The sequence below is a fragment of the Aedes albopictus genome, chromosome 1 (assembly GCF_035046485.1).
Source record: "Aedes albopictus strain Foshan chromosome 1, AalbF5, whole genome shotgun sequence".
In the NCBI taxonomy this organism is placed as follows: Eukaryota; Metazoa; Arthropoda; class Insecta; order Diptera; family Culicidae; genus Aedes; species Aedes albopictus.
Window position 1 is genome coordinate 90,110,317 of NC_085136.1, and position 24,123 is coordinate 90,134,439.

General features: G+C 44.4%; 2 protein-coding genes across 2 annotated transcripts in view; one reads left to right on the forward strand and one right to left on the reverse strand.

The window, feature by feature from the left end:
* LOC109410169 (metabotropic glutamate receptor 1) overlaps positions 1–24,123 on the forward strand; it is a 679,657-nt gene that overhangs the window by 360,661 nt on the left and 294,873 nt on the right. The gene's annotated exons all lie outside the window — the stretch shown is intronic.
* On the reverse strand, positions 10,886–13,305 carry LOC109427400 (nose resistant to fluoxetine protein 6). The gene is made up of 4 exons (XM_029853875.2): positions 12,879–13,305; positions 12,503–12,818; positions 11,804–12,425; positions 10,886–11,751 (listed from the first exon to the last, which is right to left on the reverse strand). The coding sequence occupies exons 1-4, from the start codon at positions 13,156–13,158 to the stop codon at positions 10,984–10,986; spliced, it is 1,986 nt and encodes a 661-aa protein (XP_029709735.2). The 5' UTR covers positions 13,159–13,305; the 3' UTR covers positions 10,886–10,983.

Consider the following 24,123-nt stretch of genomic DNA (forward strand, 5'->3'; position numbering starts at 1 on the left):
TCCAACTATATGGCTGCCGCCTTGGCTACGACGCATGCACAAGCTCTTCGTCAATATTCCGAGCTCCAACCAGGTTCGTCCATCTCCGCGCTCCTCCTCCGTATTATCCTCCTGTCGCCAACCTTCCGTCCAGGTTTTATTTGGTCGCTCCGCTTCTACCTCCTCTATGTGTAACTACTGAGCTGCATCCGATTATCCAACTTCACAAAACTTCCATCGACCTCCTTCTGGCGACCAGCCAACAGTTGACCCGTACTGCCTAACGTTCCCATGGATCCTGACCTCATCTGCCCAAGGATTCCGTGCGGCGACTCCGCGGTTTGTACGGCCGATACTTCTCCATGTCGATACGTGCTGTGGAACCTGGGTCCATAACCTGTTGGCATCCCAGCGCAGTGGACACTCTACTATCCACGCTATCTAAGCGTTCATCGCTAGCTTTCTTGCAACAGAAACGCCCCAGAACCCCTTGGAACCCTCTGAAACTCCTTGAAAACTCTTGGAACGTCCCTTAAATCCCCTGGAATACCCCTGAAACCCTCTGGAACTATTTGAAATCCTCTGGTACACTCATAAAGTCTCTTGAAACACCCTTGGAACGCCCATTAAACTCTCTGCCCATGGAATGCAAGAGGTGGAGCTCCCTGAACCACCTGGAACACACTTGGAATGCCTCTAAAACACCCTGAGATCATCTGAAACAACTTCGGAACGCATTTGAAATCGGAAAATAAATCTGGCGGTCATGCTAAACAGTTTAGGCACATTTTAGGTAGAGATTCTGGAAGCAGGATGCTTACTTCACGGAATGTTAGGAGTTAGGGACGATGCTAGGGATCAAGCTAGGGATCCACTGTTGTGAACCGAAAGCTTTCTCTGCTAAGGATTAGTTTTTCTCGTACATATCGTGTGGCAAACGTGAAGATATTCTTATGCTCAAGAATGTCATGAAAATTTCCATTACGAAAACATCCTGGACCGACTGTCACTCTTAGCATGGTCTTATGACGCGAGACCAGTCGGTATTATTTCATATTCAGACTAATTTCCTTGTGGGAAAGGTGGGATCGCTTTCGCATTGGTGCGTTGCACACACGGCTTTGGGTTCCGACTGCATATCCACATATCTATAGATATGTATACATATCCGACTACATATCCACAAAAACCGGCTTCTTAGAACGCCAGGTCATGTCAGCTGCAGTAGAACACCCCGTTGATCTTCGCTATTACGAAGCCCTCATTCGAAGTGGAAATAATTTCCTCGCCCTAAAACCGACCGGTTGTACAGATCGCCGCTAACTTAGCCTTATCCGCGCTACCTAGTTCCCGTTATCGGGAGGGATACGGTGCGGTATGGGTGCGACAGTAGGGCGATATCTGTACTTGACTCCGAGACTGACTGCCACAGCAACTGTTAACAATTGGGCGGCCTTACAGTGATTCAGGTTCAGCTGTGCAACCTGCATTATCGTCGGCTATTTTGTCCTCCATGCGTGCCTGGACATCTAGGCCTGCATGTCGCGTCGTGTGGTCTTTGTTTGCCGTGCAAATAAAGTATTCCCTGCCGGTGTGGTCTTCTACTACGCACTTCCTGCAGAGTTTACTCCTACCGGGGCCTTTACATGCTCACGACTTGTATCCTTGCTCTTTATAAGCACGTGCTTCAACGTCTCTGCCGGCTCATAAATGCTAAGCGGGTACACTGATGGCAAGCTAACTCTGAGCTCACCGACTGTAGCCACCTTATTCACCTTTCCTACTGGAAGCTTGATCGTGGCAACGTGCGTGCCTGCCGAGCCTTTTCGTTGGCGAATCGATGCACTTGGTGCATCTACCTGATACTGTTGCTTGAGGACTGGAGAATCGCCTCCGCTGTCAGGGCTCTCAACGGCATCTTTTCGCCAAGCATCTCTTGGGCTAGTGCTTTGTAGAAGGTGCCCTTTTGGCCGCCTTCATCTCCAGCACCAGCATCATCTCTCCAGTCGTGATGCACCGGATGCTTTACATCCGCACCCAGCGATGAGAGACGATTTTAACCCCACATAGCCCTCAGCGGTACGGTATGGTACCGGCGACCGCCACGGTACAACCTAGAGTGACTGAAACAATCAGATGTCGCCTCAGCATACGCGCGAATCTCGAGGCCGCGTTGCCAGACGAGGGTGTGCTCGATGAGGCCCCTCTAGAGGACTGCTGGAGTACAGTGGAAGCAGCCATCAACGACGCAGCCGAGAGCACCATTGGGTACGTGGAACGGAATCGACGGAACGAATGATTCAACGAAGAGTGCAGAACGGTTTTGGAGGAGAAGAACGCAGCGAGGGCGGTAATGCTGCAGCAAGCGACTCGACAGAACGTGGACCGTTATAAACAGAAGCGGAAACAGCAGACCCGCCTCTTTCGGGAGCAAAAGTGCCGCCTGGAAGAAGCGGAGTGTGAAGATATGGAACTGCTGTGCCGTTCCCAAGCAACACGGAAGTTCTATCAGAAGCTCAACGCATCCCGCAACGGCTTTGTGCCGCGAGCCGAAATATGCAGGGATAAAGACGGAGGCCTTTTGACGGACGGACGTGAGGTGATCGAAAGGTGGAAGCAGCACTTCGATCAGCACTTGAACGGCGTGGAGAACGTAGGCACGGGAGCCCACGGCAACGGAGGAAACGACGACGCCAGTGCAGCGGAGGACGGAAATGAATCAACCCCCACGCTGAGGGAAGTTGAGGATGCCATTCACCAGCTCAAAACCAACAAAGCAGCTGGTAAGGATGGCATCGCAGCTGAACTCATCAAGATGGGCCCAGAAAAGTTAGCCACCTATCTGCATCGGCTGATAGCCAGGATCTGGGAATCCGAACAGCTACCGGAGGAGTGGAAGGAAGGGTTAATCTGCCCCATTCACAAGAAAGGCGACCATTTGTAATGTGAGAACTTCAGGGCGATCACTATTTTGAATGCTGCCTACAAAGTGCTATCCCAGATCATCTTCCGTCGTCTGTCACCTAAAACGAATGAGTTCGTGGGAAGTTATCAAGCCGGCTTCATCGACGGCCGGTCGACAATGGACCAGATCTTCACCGTACGGCAAGTCCTCCACAAACGCCGTGAATACCTGGTCCCAACGCATCACCTGTTCATCGACTTCAAAGCGGCATACGACAGTATCGACCGCGCAGAGCTATGGAGAGTCATGGTCGAAAACGGCTTTCCTGGGAAGCTGACTAGACCCGATTAAAGCAACGATGGACGATGTGTAAGGGTTTCGGGTGAACTACCCAGTTCATTCGAATCTTGCCGGGGACTGCGACAAGGTGACGGACTCTCATTCCTATCTATCAGCAGTTCAACGCACCCCGCTGTAGTATTCTAGCGTTCCGCGGTGAAATCCGACGAACCGCGGAACTCGTCAAAACTCCCGCTCGCGCGCTGCGCATGAAACGTCCGTCCGACACAAATTTGGTTAACAAACTGAAGTGCTTTATGTCCCGCAATCAATGATACCGAGTCCACACACTTCCATCTATTCATCTCCCTCTCGCACACTTCTCAATCATTTCATCCCATTCAATTCACGCGTCCATCGCATCATCAACGGCTGCCCTCTCCCGGTTCATTCGAGCGCACTCGAACCGAAGACAGACACGGACAAGCTTTGGCTTCAAAAGCTCAAACCAAAAGCTTTCCACGCAAGCTGTGCGATGTTTATTTGGCACGCAACACACTGACCAAAATAGCGCGATAGACTTATTGATGTGATGATAATTTAAATGGTTATTTTTCATTATCAACATTAAATCTACTAAACATAAAATGAATAGAATGCTAAATATGACAACTTAGTATTCCCTGTACTGATAAACATAAATAATTTGATATGTATACATTCTTCGCTCAGTACACCCAACGTATCTAAACACCAAGGTAAGAGATTCCCGCAAATGTCAAAAATGAGACTCACCAACACATCTGCGTTAGTTATGAAAAGTTGGTGTTTTTACACTAAAATGTCATCATTTCAGCAAAGTTTGTAAAATTTTATTAGTTTGGATGTTTCTTAATGCTGAAAAAATATGTTTAGAACCAATTAAAAAAAATTGTTACCGATTTTCAAATGGCGATATTTCCTGTTTTACTGCATGGAGGTCACATTTAATCCAGTGAGATGCAATTAAATAATTGCTTCTAAGATGGGAGCGCTTAATTTCTTAAGAAAGTTTGCTAAATAGTGATGCGCCCATACAAATCATCGCAAACTTCATAACTATTTTTTGCTTTTTTCCTTTTCTCACTAATCCGTGAATATTAGCGGGAATCTCTTACCTTGGTATTTAGATACTTTGCACTACACTCGCTTCATGCCGCGAGCCGAAATATGCAGGGATAAAGGCGGAGGCCTTTTGACGACGGACGTGAGGTGATCGAAAGGTGGAAGCAGCACTTCGATCAGCACTTGAACAGCGTGGAGAACGTAGGCACGGGAGACCACAACATTCACCAGAAATTATAGCTGAACTCTTTTGGAAATTACGAACTCTTTTGAGGATAAACCTAGAATTTCCTGGTTCCTGTATGCTTCTATTTATCTTCCAACACTATTTGCTGGAGAAATTCCTCCAGATTTTTTTGAATTTTTGAATTTCAGAAGGAACTTCTGTAAAAATTTCAATAAATTAACCTGTACGAATTCCAGGATAAATTATGGGAGGGATACCTAGTGAAATTTCTGAAGAGATCTCATGAGAAAATCGTAGATAAATTTCTGGAGGATTCACTGGAGGAAATTCTGGAGAAATTCCTGGAGGAATTCTGGACGGAATCCCTAGTAAAATTTCATAAGAAATGTCTTTAAAAATTCATATATGAAATCTCTAAATTTGTGGAGGAATCCTTGGAGGAATGCTTGTAGAAACTTCTGAGCAAACTTCCGGCGTAATTCCTGAAAGAATTCCTGGAGAATTTCCTTGAGCAATTTTTTGGGTGAATTCTTGGAATCCCTATGAGAATTCTGGGAGAAATTCCTGATGAACTCTCCAGAGGAACTCTGGGAGGAATTGCTGGAGAAATTTCTGAAAAAAATCCCTTGAGAAACTCCAGGAGGATTTCCTGAAAGAACCCTTGGAGGAATTTCTGGAGGATTCCCTGGTGGAATCTCTGGAAATACCCCTCGAAAAATTCGTGGAGAAATCCCTGAAGTAATTGTTGGAGGAATCTCTGGAGAAATATCTGGAGGAATCCCTGAAAATTTCCTCAAAGTATTCCTGGAGAATTTCCTGAAAGAATCTCTGAAGAAATTCCAAGAGGATTTCCAGGAGAAATTCCTGGACGAATTGCTGGCATAATTCCTGAAGGATGCCATAATTCCAGAAGGAGGTATTCCGGAAGAAATTTCCTGGAGAAATTCCTTGATAACATCCCGGAGGAATAAATGGAGGAGTTCTTAGTGGTATTCCTGTGGAAATTTCTGGAGGAATCTCTAGAGGAATTCTTGAAAGAATTACTGGATGAATATCTAGAGGAATCTCCAGAAGAATTCTGAGAGATTTCTGTTTCTATTTCTGTTATTTTTCTATTTTTGAAAGAACCCCTTGAGAGATTCCTGGAAGAATTTCTAGTGGAATTGCAAGTGGAGTTCCTGGAGAAATTCTCGAAGGAATTTCTGAAGGAATCCCAGGAGGTTTCCTTGAAGAAATTTGTGAAGAAATCCCTGGAGGAATCCCTGGTGGAATACCTGGAGGAATCCCTGAAAAATTCCTGCAGGAATTCCTGGAGAAAATTCTTGAAGAATTTCTGAAGAAATCTCTAGAGGATTTCCTGGAAGAATCTTTGGAGAAACTTCTGAAGGATTTCCTGAAGGAATCTTCAAAGAATTTCCTGAACAGATTTTTCATGGAGAAATCTCTGGAGGAATCCCTTCAGGAGGGAAATCCCCTGGAGGAATATCTGGAGGAATCAGGAAGCAATTCCTGATAAAATCTCGGGAGAAATTGCTGGAGAAATACCTAGAGTAATTGCTGACATAATTTCTGAAAGATGTCCAGGAGCAATTCCTGGGGTAGTTCCTGGTGAAATTACTGGGGTTATTCATAGAGAAATTCCTGGATAAAATCCTGGAGGAATTCCTGGAGGAATTACTAGGGGTATTTCTTTGGGAATTTCAGGAGGAATCTCTAAGAGAAATTCTCGGAAGAATTACTGGATGAATTTCTAGAGAAATTCTGGGAGAATTCTATTTCTATTCTATTATTTTTCTGTTTCTGAAATCCTGGAGGAATTTCTAGCGGAATTTCTGGGGGAATTCTTGGATAAATCCTTGAAAGAATGCCTGAAGGAATCTCTGGGGAATCCCAAAAGCAGTTTGTGAAGAAGTCCCTGGGAGAATCCCCGAAAAATTACTGATGGTATTCCCCCCGGAAATTCCTGGAAGAATTTATGAAGAAATCCCTAGAGGATTTCCAGGCAGAATCCTCTGGAGGATTTCCTGGAGAATTTTCTGGAAGAATTTCTGAGAAAATCTCCAGAAGAATTTCTGGAAAAAATCCTGGAGAAATTGTTGACATAATTTCTGAAGGATGTCCAGGAGCAATTCCTGGATCAATTCCTAGAGAAATTTCTGGAGGAATTCCTGATGAAATTCTTGGGGTAATTCCTGAAGAACTTCCTGTAATAGTTCTTGGAGATATTCCTGGATAAAATCTTGGAGGAATTGCTGGAGGTTCTCCTTTGGGAATTGCTGGCGGAATCCGTGAGGGAATCTCTGGAGGAATTCCTTCATCAACTTCTGTATGAATTTCTGGGGGAATCTATGGAGAAGCTGTGGGAGAAATTTCTGAAAAAATTCACGGAGAGATTTCAAGAGACATCTCTGAAGGAATTACTGGAGAAATCTCTGGAAAAATCCCTGAAAAAGTTCCTGGACGAGTTTTAGCAGAATTTCTAGAGAAATATCTGTAGCGATTCCTGGAGGGAAAACCGGAAGATTTCTTGGTGGAATTTCTGGAAAAAATCCAAAAGGTATTCCTAGAAAAAACCCTGGAAGAATTTCTGAAGCAATCCCTATTTTATGATGGTGTTCCTTGATTAATTCCTGGTGTAAAGCATTGTCCAGTTAGAATCCGGACGGAGATAATCACTTATATCTCAGAGGTGGAATAACAAACAGAAAAGGTTAAGTATATCTCTTTATTGTTGATATTTCTCGGTGAACGAATAAAACAAACTTGTTTTTTGCGTGACGTTTCGGCCTAATCACATTTCGGCCATCTTCAGACGCAATTTGATCGCCGCAGCTGATGCTACCTCCTATCCAGCTGGGAGACCAGTGGTACGTGATCTCCCAGCTGGATAGGAGGTAGCATCAGCTGCGGCGATCAAATTGCGTCTGAAGATGGCCGAAATGTGATTAGGCCGAAACGTCACGCAAAAAACAAGTTTGTTTTATTCGTTCACCGAGAAATATCAACAATAAAGAGATATACTCGTTAACGGTGATTAAACCCAACAAGAAAAGGTTAAGCCCTCAAAACATAGATAATTTACTGTAGTTTCATGGAAAAATATCATTAAAATTATTAAATTTAGTTTTTAATACGTTTTCTCATATTTTCCGTGATAACTTCCTTAAAAATCTGCACAGGGGCTGTTCATAAACCACGTAGACTTTTTGGGGGGAAGGGGGGGTCTGGCCAAAGTCTACGCTCCATACAAATTTCAAAATTTTTGTATGGACAAAAGTCTACGAGTGTTTGTGCAAGATTTTTTTCCTTCACATGTCTTCAATCTGAAATAACTTTTCACTCGTAGCAAGAAAATCGATGAAATTTTCAGCATCAATAGAGGACTTGTTTATAATCAGACTGCAGTGAAAAAAAAATATGATTATGATCATTTAGAGCGTCACAATAAATTATCCTTTGCGTCCGGATTCTAACTGGACAATGCTTTAACTCCTGGAGGAATCCCTGAAAAATTCTTGAAGGTATTCCTGAAGAATATTCTTGAAGAATTTCTGAAGAATCCCTAGTGGTTTTCCTGGAAGAATCCTTGGAGAAACTTCTGCAGGATTTCCTGGAGGAATCTTCAAAGAATTTCCTGAAGAGATTCCATGGAGAAATCTCTGGAGGAATCCCTTAAGCAATTCCTGATGGAATCTCATGAGAAATTCCCGGAGAAATACCTAGAGGAATTGTTGACATAATTTCTGCAAAATGTCCAGGAGCAATTCCTAGAGAAATTCCTGGAAAAAATCCTGGAAAAAATCCTGGGGGAATTCATGTAGAAATTCCTGAAGTAATTCCTAAATAAGTTCCTGGAGAAATTCCTGGATAAAATCCTGGAGAAATTTCTTGAGGTATCTCTTTGGGAATTTCAGGAGGAATCTCTAGAAGAATTTTTGGAAGAATTACTGGATGAATTACTGGGAAATTTCTATTTTTCTATTATTTTTCTTTTTCTGAAAAAATCCCTTGAGAAAACTCCGGAGGAATTTCTAGCGGAATTTCTAGAGGAATTCTTGGATAAATCCTCGAAGGAATTCCTGAAGAAATCCTTGGAGGAATCCTAGAAGCAGTTTCCAAAGAAATTCCTGGTAGAATCCCTGAAAAAATGCTGATGGTATTTCTCCAGGAATTTCCTGGAAGAATTTATGAAGAAATCCCTAGAGGATTTCCAAAAATAATGTTCTGGGGGATTTCCTGGAGGAATCTTCGGAGGATTTCCTGGAGGAATCCCTGAAAAAATCCTGAGGGTATTCCTGGAGAATTTACTGGAAGAATGTCTGGAAAAATTTCCAGAATTTCTGGAAAAAAATCCTGGAGAAATTGTTGACATAACTTCTGAAGGATGTCCAGGAGCAATTCCTGGATCAATTCCTAGAGAAATTGCTGGAGGTATTCCTGAATAAATTCTTGGGGTAATTCCTGGAGAATTTCCTGGAATAGTTCTTGAAGAAATTCCTAAATAAAATCTTGGAGGAATTGCTGGAGGTTATCCTTTGGGAATTGCTGGCGGAATCCTTGAAGGGATTCTAGGAGGAATCTCTGTATTAATTCCTTCAACAATTTGTGGATGAATTTCTGAGGGAATCTCTAGAGGAGCTCTAGGAGAAATTTCTGAAAAAAAACGCCTGAGAAATTCCCGGAGGAATTTCTGAAGAAATCCATGGAAAAATCCTTAGAAAAGTTCCTGGAGGAGATTTTTGTGCAAATCCTGGAGGAATGCCTGTAGCAATTCCTGGAGGGAATATTGGAAGATTTCTTGGCGGAATTTCTGGAAAAAATCCAGAAGGTATTTCTACAAAAAATCCTGGAAGAATTTCTGAAGGAATCCCTGAAGGATTTCCTGGAGTAATTCCTAGAGGAATTCCTGAAGAAATTTTTGGATGAACCTCTTAGGGAATTCGTATCGGAATACCAGAAATAATTCCTCAAAAAATCGCAGATGGAGTTCTTGAACAAATTTGGGAGGAATCCTTAGACGAGTTTCTGAAGAAACTCCAGAAGGAAACCCGGAAGAAATGAAAAGCATTCTGTATGCTGCCAAGTGAAACTACTTCAAGCAGTTGAAATGCTAATTAACAGCCGAAAGCTTTTGAGCAGCACAGCTTATGTCAACTCAAGGCAGCTATGCATTCGAACTGCTCATGTAGGGCAGCAAGCAGTTGAAATGCGTGATACGGGCTGATACACGGCTTATTCAAATGCTTAGTGGTTACCTGGGTAAGCTTACTCCGCTTGAGCAATCCGTATGCGCCGGTGTTCGGTAACCCTTCGGTGCCAAAGGTGGTTGGTCCACACTGGCCTGTGGATATTGAAACGATTCTCTTTGCGCCAGGCATTTATAATCGCCAGATTCCATACGGGAATCAGCCAAATTCCCAAGTTGCTCGTCTTAAGCCGACGGCGCTCAAGGCCTCTTTTTGTGACCTGGATCTTAGGGTCGTTTGGAGTGGTCTTGGAGCAATCCCTAAGTTATTGATGTGGTAAAAAGCGAACATTACAAGGTGAATGGAACGAACAATGGAAAACAATATTTCTAACAATAATACTTATCTAGTTCAACAGAACGGCTACGGCGGAGTGCAGATAGAAGACGGGACTTGGAGAAGGCGAATGAACCACGAGCTGCAGCAGCTGCTGAGAGAACCAACCATCGTCCATACCGCGAAAATCGGGAGGCTACGGTGGGCGGGTCACGTCATCAGGATGTCGGATAGCAACCCGACTAAAATGGTTCTCGAGAGTCATCTGACCGGTACAAGAAGACGTGGAGCGCAGCGAGCTAGGTGGGTCGACCAAGTGGAGGACGATCTGCGGACCCTACGCAGAGTGCGGAACTGGAGACAAACAGCCATGGACCGAGTGGAACGGAGGCGGCTACTATGTACAGCAGAGGCCACCCCGGCCTTAGCCTGATCGGTAAGGTCAGCACAAAGAGGTAGTTCCACAGAATAAAATACACGTAATAACTAGATGAATGAATTATTCACTGCTTCAAGTTTCAACTTTCTTCCTGATCGCAATTTGAATTTCTGGCTGTAATTACATACAGGAAAGTTGCTGATGTTTGATAACAGTGGTTCGAAACAAATGACCTCGTATGTACCTATGATTTATTACCGCGGCGAACTTCTCAATGATAAATTAATATTTGACAAATAAGTAGATGGAAACGATGGCTGAAATGATTGCCGATAGTTGCCTAGACCTAATGACAAACTCTTCCAAGTCGCTCCATCGTATCATCAAAATTTGATGGTTAAAAGTATCTACTAGGTATATGTAACAATGAGAAATGCAGCAAGAATAAGTATTTAGTATAACTAAAAACATTGTTCCGATAGCCGCAGCTATTGAACCAACAATCAGTGTTATTGAGTATGTATTCCGAAGAATATTTTCATACCTCGAATGTGTTCGGGTACGCAGTAACCATATATTTAAGTAAATGAAACATTTATTTACTTTTATGTTACAACTACGATGCATCTTAACTCCTAAGAAGTAACTTGGAAAGCGTTACAAAGGGAAGCTCAAATATGGCACTCCACAACAGAGTCACACTCGTCGTCAGTCCTATCGTTCCCCAGATCCAATAGAACAGATTGATCACACTGAAATAGGCGCCCGTTTTGTCCGGTGCCACCGAGGCCATCATCAGCAGCAGGACGTGAAGGAGATACATGGTGAACGATAACCGAGAAATCGGCTGCCATATGGACGCTCCGAGAAATTCATCCAGTAAGCCACCTTTGCCGTTCACGCAGGCCAGTATTATCCACATCACGCAGACTGCGAATACGGACCGAGACAACGGTTCGTAGAAGGCATCAATCACGTAGGAGAAATCTGCCACGTCGGTAACGTAGATCTGGTAGCTTGAGAAAACGATAAGTCCAAGGAGAGTGAAACAAGCCACCCAACCTGCGGTCCAATTGCGCTTCGACAGATTCACTCCGGTGTCCTTGGTTTTATGCAGGATGTAACCGAAGATCAGACCCCACAGCCAAACGGCCATGCGGGCGTGCGTCGAATAGTACGTCAGAGCGTACCTCCGGTAGTCGACATCCGGAGCGAATAGACTCAGCCGGAATTCGTTGTACAGGAAGGTGCCCAGAACACAAGCCATCGATAGAACCGCAAGGCCAGCGATTCCGATGAGCACTCGCTTGCCGAATCGCCATAGCGGGTAGATAAGGGCCGGAGCGATGATGTACAACTGCATATCCACGGAGAGGTACCACGTCCACGTCAAACACTGGAATGATAAACTATTAGTAAAAGAATGTCGGAACATGAGATCAACTCACCATTTCATTTGGAGCGACGTAGTTCTGAATGTGCAAAAGGGCTGCCCACCAGTTGGTCACGCAAGACTGCTTGAAACCGTTCATGTGGACCTTCCATAGTACCCCTTCTCCCGTGTATTGTGCGAATGATACGACAAACAGAATCATGGCAGCGTACGGAGCTGTAATTCGGATATATCGATGCAGGTATAACATCAATGGGTTGATCTTTCCCTTCTTGTCCAGCTCTCGTAGCATGCTCATCGCAACCAGCATTCCACTGAGCACCAAGAACGTGTCGACGGCTAAATAACCGGTGAAATGAAGAACCGAAGGCACAAAAGACCTGATGTACTTCCACATTGTAGGGCTGTTCTTCCATAGAGCGACCAGCAAGAATTCATGAATGTGGACTATGATTATCCAGATCATGGACAACGATCGGATGCCATGCGCACACTCGATCATACTGGACCTCTGTTGAGCGCTCTTGACTCGTGGTACCAAATGGAGAATACTCCGCAGATTTCCCAGTAACGAAAACGAACTGTACAGCAGCTTGGGGTCACGTTTCAGTGTCTCTGCGACGAATTCGTACAATGTACTGCAGACTACACAAAGGCCGATTATGGAGCTTACCACTCTGGAGAAGAAACACGAATTTATACGAATTTAGTTTACAGTTGAACAGAATATTACTTCTTCGTTCAGAATACATACATGGCAGTTATAACCGCTCCGTCATACTGAATTTCTTCATCTCTGATGCACAGCAGTTCCTGCTCAACCATCGGAACCAACGTGACACTCTGCGTTTTCAAGTAAGCTGCGTACAGAAGTTGCACAAAATCCGGATTGCACAGTTGGGGAACACACAATCCGGATACCAATAGCTCCAGGTTACCTGGAGGCGCCCCTAGGAATGTGCAGTGCTGCATCCGAATTTCGGCGATGTCCCGACACTGATCGACGTTGCCCAGTGCGTAGGTATTCTGGTGGTACAAACCCGAAGGAATCTTTCCCCACGAATCGAACCCTGTCGAAAGGTAGTTTTAGCGTCCACTTATCACTCCGTCTAACACCAAGCGATACTCACACTCCAATCCGAGTCGTTCTCGGGCCAGATAACCCGTCGCAAGTTGCCGCATTGCCAGCGCACATTGCGGATCGGCAGAGTCCGCCGCAGCTTGGTCGTCGATTGCCGCCAAGAAGTCAACGAAATACCGGTTCAACAACAGCACTTCGTCAACGCTAAACTCCACGTTCCGCAGTTCCCGACCACTACTACTGCTGTTCCCACTTTGGCCGTGGAATTTTCCCACCGGAAGCGTCCCATTGCTGAGCAGAGCCAACGGAACAAGCCAGGTGGGCCACATGTCTTGCAGCAGCTGTTGTCGTCGTACGCACCGCCAAACCGGCTATATGTACACTAATGAGCTTCGGGCTATTGTTGTAGTGGCTATTTCAACGCTGCTACTGATTAGAAGTGGACAAATCGATCGATTAGATATCAGGTCCCCATTTGTTAGGTTCGCATGAATCGATTGCTGAATTACAAACCATATCTACATATGAGAAGACCCATATTGGGGATTTTTTGCATTATCAGGTAAATTTGGTAGTATTTCAGAGCTCAATAAATGTTTGTCTACACTAAAACCTCCATTTAGGTAATGAGTCGGGACTGCCTAAATAGATTTTTTACCTAAATGGATTCATTACCTAAATGGATTCAGTTTATTACCTAAATGGATTACAAGGTTGCAAAGAAGTTCAACAAGGGAGAGTTACTAGGAAATTTAAAGAAGATCATGCGGAGTTTCAGATGGCTTTCAATGAGTTTCAGAAGGGGTTGGGTTTCAGGAGGGGAGGGGCTTCAGGGGCGTTTTCGGGGGTTTTGGAGGGTCTTAGATCAGAATTGTCATTCAAATGACTAGCTGGGTACGAAACACGAAAAACCTTGCGAAAAACCCTGCAAAATTCCGCCAGACTGAAAAATTATTGAATGTCGGGTCAAAGTCGGGTCAATTTTTATCGTATGTTGGACCATTGTTGGACCAACATTGAACAACTGTTGAGTCTATATTGGGTTTAGTGGCCAAAATAAAAACAGGTGAATGATAGGTTGATGTCGGGTTTGACGTCATCAATGCTGGAGCTGATATCAATGGAATGATGGAAGGATGGTTGATTATCTCAATTTCAGCTGGAAATGACGCTGGATACTGGAACTTCTCAACACTATATGGGGGGATTGTTTAGGAGGCAACATTGCTCCCCCTCCCCCCATACCCACCCCCTAACACCACTCACTAATTCTTTCCCATACACCAGTCTTATACCTAATCTTAAGCACTCCAACTGATTTGAACACAATCAAATTCCATTTAGGTAACGTTACCTAAATGGAGGGACCTAAATAGATTTTACCTAAATGGATCCTACCTAAATGGAGGTTTGAGTGTACCATGGATACAGAACGTTTGATGTGATGCATTTAAAACCATAAAGGAGGCCGACTCCTCACCTGTTTGCATTCACTGGATTACAAGCATCCGCCGCAGCACTCGTCAGCTCAAGTAGTTTCGTTAAAAATGGCCAGATAGCTACAAAGAAGTACCTGCCAAGCTTCGGCGCGTGCCTGTTTATCAGCATGTAAGGCACCGCTGGGTAATAGCCTGAATTTATGCTTTTTGATTTTACTTTCAGTTTAGGTTACAACGGGTTTGGTGGTGTAGTGGCTACTGTTTCTGATTCGTGTGCAAAAGGCCTTGGGTTCAATATATGTCGTGTCCTTTACCTCCTACTTTGTATCTTGCTACCTACTTTCTCTCTCATCTCTGTATATTCAACTCATGTATATCCATCTGTTCATAGCCATCGCTAGAACCAGAAACGGGTTAAAAAGCCGTTTGCATTCCATCATATTACATATATGTAAAAGATATGCAACTAGCGAACTGTGCAGCATTATCTTCAAAGTATTCAACAATCAATCTATCGTCAATCTTACGCCTGGCATCTATGCAACTATTTGCTACACAACCATTTCCCATAAACACTAAGTTCTCTCCGAGCTCCTGGTCCTATAGACCACGTATTTATAAGCGCCTGAACTAGCCACTCCACGAGTCCACGCGTCAACTCCTCTTCCAGCATTCCAGTTAACCCGTTAACGCCCAAGTTGTCTCACAATTTAAATCTTCAAATAAATTTGTTATTCCAATAAAATAAGCATGATTTGACGAAAAAAAAATGGAAGTCTATGGTCTAGTTCCAAAAAAAAATCTTCATTGTAGGTCCTCAATATCTGATAATTTTCTCGAGTTCTGTTTCAGCACAACTTCTACGCTATCATTATATTCTGATCCGTATAGATACAATGCAGCTTTAAACAAGTGAGAGAGATGATAACCACTCAAAAAGAATAGAAAAAGGACTTATAAATTGGGGCAGAAATATAACCCGATAAACGCCTAAAAGTATGCAATGCATGGTTCTTGTAACATCATGTAATTTCGACTGCAGTGTTCAACATTTCTCATTTGTTTTAACAAATCAAATGAAGAGAACTCACTATGTGTAGCATAACCAAACGTTAACATACTGTACAAGTCAGATTTTATACAAATAATGATTTCTAATAAAGTCATTGAGTTTTTCCTTCAGCACCCCACAAACTCTCTTTACGTACTCACCAGGAATGGTGAGGAATGGTAGGAATCCCTGAAATAATCACAGAAGAAATCCCATCAGGAATTGCTGTATAAATCCCGAATTCCATCAGGATTCTCTGAATATGTTTCGACAAAACACTTTGAAAGTACACTAAAGTAAATCTATGAAGTAATTCCAGAAGAATTCCGTGAAAGAATGCTGGTTAAAATATATGAAAGAATCCTTTCAGGATTTTCTGAAGCAATTCTGGCAGAAATCCCTAAAGTTATTCCTGAAGGAATCCCGTAAAGAATACCTTATGGAATCGTTAGAGAGATCATGACAGGAATGCCGGCCAGAAGCTGATCAGTGATTCCTGCAAGAATCATAGAAGATGTCTCTATGATCTTCTTCTTCTTCTTTATGGCTCTACGTCCGCACTGGGACTTGGCCTGCCTCGCTTCAACTTAGTGTTCTTTGAGCACTTCCACAGTTATTAATTGAAGGGCTTTCTTTGCCAGCCATTGCATGAATTTGTATATTGTGAGGCAAGTACAATGATACTCTATGCCCAGGAAGTCGAGAAAATTTTCCCGACCGGAACGGGAATCAAACCCGCCGTCTCCGGATTGGCGATCCATAGCCTTAACCACTAGCCTAACTGGAGACCTCCTCTATGATCTAGGATTGCCTGAAAAAAATCTCGGAAGAAACATATATTTTTTCATATTTTTTTGGAATGAATCCCTTGAGAAATAACAGCAGGAATCCTGGAAGGGATCTTTGAAGGAATTCCAGCACAAATTCCTGAAGAAATGCAGAAAAGAATAACTTAAAGTATCCTTAAATAAAAAGAAAATCGCGTTAAGTACTGTTCCTTTGAAACAGGAACAGTACTTAACGCGATTTTCTTTTTATTTACAGATATTCCCCTAACAAGCCCAGGTTAATCATCATCATTAAAGAATCCGTTCAGGATTTTCCAAAGCAGCCCCTGCAAAAATCCCTGAAGAGAACTACGGAGCAATCCGTAAAGCAATCTCGGAAGCAATATATGAAGGTTTCCCGGGAATAAACCTGAGAAGATTCTCGAAAGGAATGCCTGAAGAAATGCTAGAAAGAATTCCTGAAGGTATCTCAAAAAGAACCTCAGCTCATCTAATCTCAACTCAATTCTTCACCCTACTCTCTAGCCTCTACCTTACTGTCTTCTTTGCCCTCTATTCCAACCCTATATCCTACGCTCTATCATAACCTTTAACTCTACCATCTGCCCTACCCTCTAAACTAACCTCTACCATAACCACTGCCCTATCCTTTACTGTACCCTCTAGTCTATATTGTGCTTAATCGTACTGTCTACCTTAATCTCCGCCCTAACATTTTTCCTACCTTCCACCCTACTCTCTATCCTACCCTCTTCTCTACCGTCTACCCTATCCTCTACCCTAACCTTCTACTCCACTCCCTCTACTCTTTCCTTCACCCAAACCCTCTACCCGACCATCTGCTCCACCGTTTATCCTACCCGCTACCCAACCATCTACCATGACCCTCAACCCTTTTTCTCAAAAAGCTCGATCAATAGATACCCATGTTGCATGGTATTATAGCTCAAACTACCTTTCCGTGGCCGCCATCTTGGATATGGTCCGCCATCTTAGTTTTCGAAATAGGGTCAAATATCGATTTTTGACTTCTACTCATGAAGTCCGACCGATAGATACCCATGTTGCATGGCATCATAGGCTCAAACTACCATTCCGTGGCCGCCATCTTCGATATGGTCCGCCATCTTGGATTTCAAAATTACGTTAAATATCGATTTTTGACTTCGACTCATCAAGCCCGATAGATAGATACCTATATTGCATGGTATAATAGCTCAAACTACCTTTCCATGGCCGTCATCTTGGGTATAGTCCGCCATCTTGGATTTCAAAATGGCGTCAGATATTCATTTTTGAGTTCTACTCATGAAGTCCGATCGATAGATACCCATATTGCATGGTATAATAGCTCAAACTCTCATTCTGTGGCCGCCATCTTCGATATGGTCCACCATATTGGATTTCAAAATAGAGTAAAATATCGATATTTGACTTCTACTCATGAAGTCCGATCGATAGATACCCATATTGCATGGTTCATAGCTCAAACTACCATTCCATGGACGCCATCTTGGAAATGGTCCTCCATCTTTGATTTTGAAATTGGGTCAAATATCGATTTTTGACTTCTACTCATGAAGCCCGATCGATAGATACCCATATTGCCCAAACTACCGTTCCGTGGCCACCATCTTCGATATGGTCCGCCATCTTGGATTTCAAAATGGCGTAAAATGTCGATTAATTATTTCTACTCATCAAGCCCGATCGATAGATACTCATATTGCATGGTATTATAGATCAAACTACCCTTCCATGGCCGCCATCTTGGATATGGTCCACCATCTTGGATTTCAAAATGGCGTCGGATATTCATTTTTGAGTTCTACTTGTGAAGCTCGATCGATAGATACCTATATTGCATAGTGTCAGAAGCAGCATTGCCGTTAAAAAGCATATATTCTGGAGTTTTGACCGCCATCTTGGAACCTAAGCCGCCCTCTTGAATTGCAATACCCTTGCTACCACCTCCACATCCTAAGGAATGTGTATACCAAATTTTATTGAAATTTCTTGACGCATTTAAGAGTTATGCCTATGTTCCGGCATACATATACACACGTACATACATATAAACATACAAATAGACAAACATCCAAACATATAAACATACAAGCATATAAATATACAATCATACATACATCGACTTTTGTATGTATTGATTAACAACTCTGCCGAAGACATGAACTGTAAACTATTAATCATTGTCAAGATTCCAGGGAAATATTTTTTTTTTCGCATTGGAAATAAAGCTCACAGATCGTGACAATATGCATTCTTTGCAGCATCGCTTACGTCACCTAGTGAACCAGTCACAAACTATATTGTCCACTATGAACAAGGTATGGGTGTGAAGAACATCTTCTCTGAAGAAAGTATTCTAAAATTTTGCATAATTTTGGAGATATTCACCACAAAAGGCCTGTCCTATTTATAGGATGCTGGGCGTTCGGGGCATGTGTCCTATAAATAGGACGCTGGGCGGATATGGGTTAAGCTTGTCTTTACACATCATCGGAAGATTGTCCGGAGTCGTTTCCCCCCATAATGTGGCATGGTCACGTATTGTGAGAAACCTGCACAAACCGAACATTTGGGAGAACCCGTATAACCGAAACGGTGTAGATACTGTTTAAGGCAACTACGGCTCGAAAGGATCTGAGCGAGGTGGAATGTTACTTCCCTATGACGCCTCTTGAACCTTGGAATCAACCTGTGGGTACACTTTCCTTTGGTGGAAATTTCCCACGCACGATGCCGTTTGACCGTAGGATTTCTCTACTCTTACGCTACAGAGCTTTCCTTCCGGAAGCCGAACTGGTTACTCGAAAAGCCATCTACACCCTCGATGTGCTTTAACATCGGCTTCAACAGTCTGTTTAGGATAATCCTCTCGAGCACCCTCCCGCCGTGTCGAACAATCATATAGTTCTGCATGCCGAACAGTCTCCGGGTGGTTTACCCGCCTTTGGCACACATTTATGCATAGCAGATCTGAACATCCCTGGAGCCTCTGCAATAGCTTCTTTTAAGGTCAGGTTCGGAACTCCGTCCGGACCTGGTTCTTTACCTACGCTAAGGAACTTTGCTATCCCCGCAAGTTCCACATCGGTGAGCCTCTCCTCATCGCTAATTCCAGTCCCCGGCTGTCCTGCAAAAGAAGGCTAAGAACTAGGATCATAACGCGGAAAAAGCCCGTCGATGATCCCCTCCAACATCTCTGGAGATTGCTCTGTAGGAGTCATTACACCTCTCGTCTTGGCCATCATGATCTAACACTCTCTAGTCAGCTCTTCCACTTCGGCGACCTCGGCTAGGTCTTTGACCTTTAGAGTCACCTCATGTGCGAGAGCCCTCACCTCTACTCCCTGACCAAGGAAATCTTCTGCCAGCCTCTTGCAGGCGGCGCCCTTGTGATCTTTCTCGCGCTTCAGCTCCAGGATCATATTGCCCGTACGAGTACGTCTAATACTGCGCACGTCGGCTCCCAGACCATCAAGCATGGCGTCGCTTCGCATCGCCTTCAAGACGTCCGAGTGCTTGGACTGTTCCGTCTTGATGACGAGCGCGTCGCCATTTTTGCGCTTCGCACCTGCCCTCCTGCGCCTTGGCTTGGCGTGCTGCACTCCTACCGGCGGTTTCGTCTTCCTCTTCTTTGACTCTACCTTAGTCCAAGGAGGGACCTCCCTTGGTTCGCCCTACTCTGCGGCTGCTGAGGGCCCACCAACGGTCGCAACCCCTTGTTCCCCTCGTTCCGGGACGGGCCAGGCTTTTCAGGCTCACCCTTCCCAGCTTTCCGGAAACCCTGGCCTGACGGCTGCCTCGCTCGCTTCTGCGCTGGGGGCTCGTCAAGCCTCAGGACTATAATCCCTGTTGGCCGTCTAACAGAGATCAACGAAGCCCGCTTACGCGCCTTGATCTCTTTGTTCAGTGCCAATTTTGCCGCCCTGTATGCCACCTCTCGCTCCGCTCTCAACTCATCGGTCCGGGCTCTTTGCATCCTTCTCGCCCTATGGCAAGATGCGCGGAGCTCCTCGATTTCTTGGCACCACCAGTACATACACTACCCGTCATAAGTACGGACTCACAAAAAGTATTGCAACAATATTGAATCACCCTGACTCATCTCGATATCTCCACAACCTTGGGACTTACAAAGATGCTGTCTTCAGGAAAGTTATTCAGAAGACCAAAAGCAACAACTTTTCTGAAGACGGCATTTTTGTAGGTGTTCTGGTTTTACAGATATCGAGGTGAGTCAGGGTGATGCAATATTGTTGCAATACTTTTTGTGAGTCCGTACTTATGACGGGTAGTGTATACTGGTCTTCGTCCATTCCTGGGTATGGATCGTCTCGGCATTGCCGCGTCGCACGCTCGTCTCAGGGTAACAACTAGACCGTCATTAAACAGGTAGTCGATGTTCTGCTCCATGAGCAGTCGCTCATGCAGCTGCAGTAGTAGACCCCGTAGATCTTCGCAATTGCGAAGCCCTCGTACGTTGTGGAGATTATCACCTGGCCGGGTACTAACCGGTCGTACAGATCGCCGCTTTCTTAGCCTTATCCGCTACCCAGTTCCCGTTATCGGGGGGAAGTGATATGGGTCCGAAAGTAGTGTCAACTGTGTGACCTGCGTCATTTTCGGCCGTTCTGTCCTCTCATGCTTGGGCACTTAAACCCACCCGTCATGTGGCCTTTGTTCGCCGTGCAAATCAGACACTTTGGTGTCGATTTGCACTCCCTGACGAAGTGGCCTTCTATTCCGCACCTTCTGCAGAGTTTACTCCTGTCGGGGCCTTTGCATGCCCACGACTTGTGGCCTCGTTCGAAGCACCTGAAGCACACTTCCGGCAGCTCACAGATACTGAGCGGACATTGCAGCCGCTTTTTTCGCTTCCCCAATTGGAAGCTTGATCGTCGCGATCTGCGTACCTGCTGGGCCCCGCCTGATGCGGATCGTTGTGCTTGGCGGGTCCACATTAAACTGCTGCTTAAGAACAGCAGAGAGCTTCTCCGCGGTGGCGATCTCATCCAAGTTCTTACACTGGAGTTGCCTTCGGCGTCAGAGCCCTCACCTGTACCTTCTCACCTAAGGGGCCGTACACAAATTACGTCACACTTTTAGGGGGGAGGGGGGGTTTTGCAGAGCGTGAGGACCCTTACAAAAAATATTGTGGTCCCATACAAAAAGTGTGACATAGCGGAAAGGGTGGGGGGGGTTGAAAAAGATCTTTGCGTGACATTATTTGTGTATCACCCCTAACACTTGCTGTGCTAGTGCCGTATAAGAGGAGCCATTGTTGACGGCATCCTTCTTGAGCACTAGCATCATCTCTCCTGTTCTAGTGCGCCGGATGCTTTTGACCTAGTTCAGTTTTGAGGACCAGTGCGTCGCTCTTCGTGCGCTTACGGCTTCGCTTTGGTTTTACTCAAAACCTTCTCATTTCGCTTTTTCTTTCCAACCGTAATCCAAGGGTTCTCCTTCCCTTGGACCGGTTGGTCACCGCTATTTTTAACAGGCTCGACTCCGGGTTTCGGTTCTTTGCCCCGAGCTTGTTTCGCGACCGGTTTGGGGTTGTTCGCACTACGCGGGCTTTTACCACTCACTAGTCGCTCCTCATCGACGGATCTTGGCCTTTTGGCTTGGGCCGAGATTTTCGCTCTATCTGCAGCCCCACCTGGCTGTACCTTATTCGCGCTCTCTGTAGAGGGGCAGTCCGTTTGCGTGGACCTCTCAACTCTACCCGCGTCAGTCACCTTACCTCGCTCGACCAAGGGATCATACTCCTTCTTGGCCTGGGCCACCGAATCGCGGAGCCTCAGCAGACCTTTTTTAAAGTCTTTGCTGATGTTGTCGGGCTGTTCAGCGACCACCCTCGCCTTGGTGATCTAACCAGTCCACTTCTCGCGAACGGGTTGATCACCTCACCCTCCGTATTGTCAACCACTTTAATTAAAAACAAATCCATCACTGCTATAAGGGTCCACCTTAGAGCCGCTATCCCTCACTGCCACTGAAGTAGTCGACCAAGGATCCCGGTGGTTATCTATGCAAGCAGGGAGGCCACCCACGGGTTGACACTAGAGTCAGTCTAGTTAGAGTCTGGCGGACTGTCACTTTCGATCGGAGCCAATCGAGCATGACGTCACGGTGTAGCATTTATCGGTGAGGACACTATGACGTCATGCTCGATTGGCTCCGGTCGAAAGTGACAGTCCGCCAGACTCTAATTATAGGGACTCTAGTTGACACAGGCCCTTATGGGGCCTGAGTAGGGCTTCCAATTTTCCCGGGATTCAGCTTCCCGGGAAACGGGAAAAAATATAACCATTTCCCGGGATTTCCCGGGATCCCGGGAAATAAAGGAAATTTTATTTTTAAGCGGAAAATGTATTTATTTTAAAAAAAATCGTTTATCAGACATCACATTTTTTCATTCCTATTGTATACTGTGCACAATTTAGCAAATTTCATCCCGGGAAATAAAGGAAATTTTATTTTTAAGCGGAAAATGTATTTATTTTAAAGAAAATCGTTTATCAGACATCACATTTTTTCATTCCTATTGTATACTGTGCACAATTTAGCAAATTTCATGATAAGAAGGCTCATATTTTACCATCAATGCGTACGATTTCAACCAACTTTAAATAATATTCGAATTTTGATTAGAAATACATAAACGTGTTTTGCTGAAAGTAGTTGATTGTTTATTTATTATTTTGGGTACATCAACATGCATAAAACAACCCCAACAATGTTTAATTTAACCCTCGAGTGATCACGCTGTTGTATTTTGTACAACACGCTGAAAAAAAAAATGGGTTTTTGATTTCATCATTAGCGTGGTACTGGCGGTGGTGGCCAACCGGTCAAGTTACGGAAGGTTAATCTTAAAATTGATTCCTAAAATTCACAATCACGTTATCATACTTAATGAATAGATATAACAACACAAGTCAAGAGTACACACCCGATACAAAATGTAACTATAACTTACGAGAACTGCCGAAGAAAAAACGAAAAAAAAAATCGGCGAGGAATTTCGAAGTCAAAGTAATAAGCTACATGGGTAAAAACTCATTGACTGCTGCTCCATGATGCACAATGATCTAGTAGCAATGCACAAATGGATTTGTTCCTAAATAGTTGGACAATCACTACGACCTTGCAAAAAATTAGCTATAAATAGGACTTTGACTGTATTGGGTTATTGGTGGATCAGTTGGCACTTTAGGATGAACTCCTTTGAAACAATATTGAAAGAAAGAAGAGTCGTTGTCGGTTGAAATCAGTTTCAATGCCTGCATATTATTGAGAGGATGTTATCTGTATAAGCATTCCATTAAGCTCAAATTATAAGATAACATCAATATAAATAACATCTGCATAGAGGTCATGAGATTTTACGAACGTTAATCTACATAGAAACTAAATAAATCAATCATTGACTCTCAATTGGTCATTTCACACTTGACAAAAAAAGACAATAGAAAAAAAAATCCCGGGAAATTCGGGAAACTCGGGATACAAAATTTTGGTTCCCGGGATTCGGGAATCCCGGGAAATTTCATTTCCCGGGAAATCCATCCCGGGATTGGAAGCCCTAGGCCTGAGCTCAGAGCCAGGATCAGCGCTAATCAGGATACTTCAAGTAAACCTGACTCCATCCAGTTAGCTTCCTAAGCTGGGTACAGATCGGAAACGTACTCTAAGGCCTTGTCAAGGTTTTATGGGACGGAAGGCAGCTCCGACATTAGCCCATCCGTCGTTTCAGGTCGGTGTCACCCGGCCCTGCTAAGAGGATACAATGCCGTCGCCACCAGCACACCTCTACTCCGCGGTCATCTAAGAGTGTACCATCTCGTTGACCAGTTCCATAGTAATCAGGAACTGGCGTTGCTCCTGATGTGCCCGAGGCACCCCTGAGTCAGGCCCTGACCAGGCTAGAGCACTTTGGAAGCGGTGCCGATTCGGTTGTACGATGTGGTGCTTCCGGATGTGTGGTAT

Excerpts from the sequence above, each read along its gene's own strand:
- LOC109427400 (XM_029853875.2), bottom strand. The coding sequence starts at position 13,158 with ATGTGGCCCACCTGGCTTGTTCCGTTGGCTCTGCTCAGCAATGGGACG. Across the intron at positions 12,819-12,878 it reads AGAACGACTCGGATTGGAGT|GGTTCGATTCGTGGGGAAAG; the intron begins GTGAGTATCGCT and ends ACCTTTCGACAG. Across the intron at positions 12,426-12,502 it reads GGAGCGGTTATAACTGCCAT|AGTGGTAAGCTCCATAATCG; the intron begins GTATGTATTCTG and ends TTTCTTCTCCAG.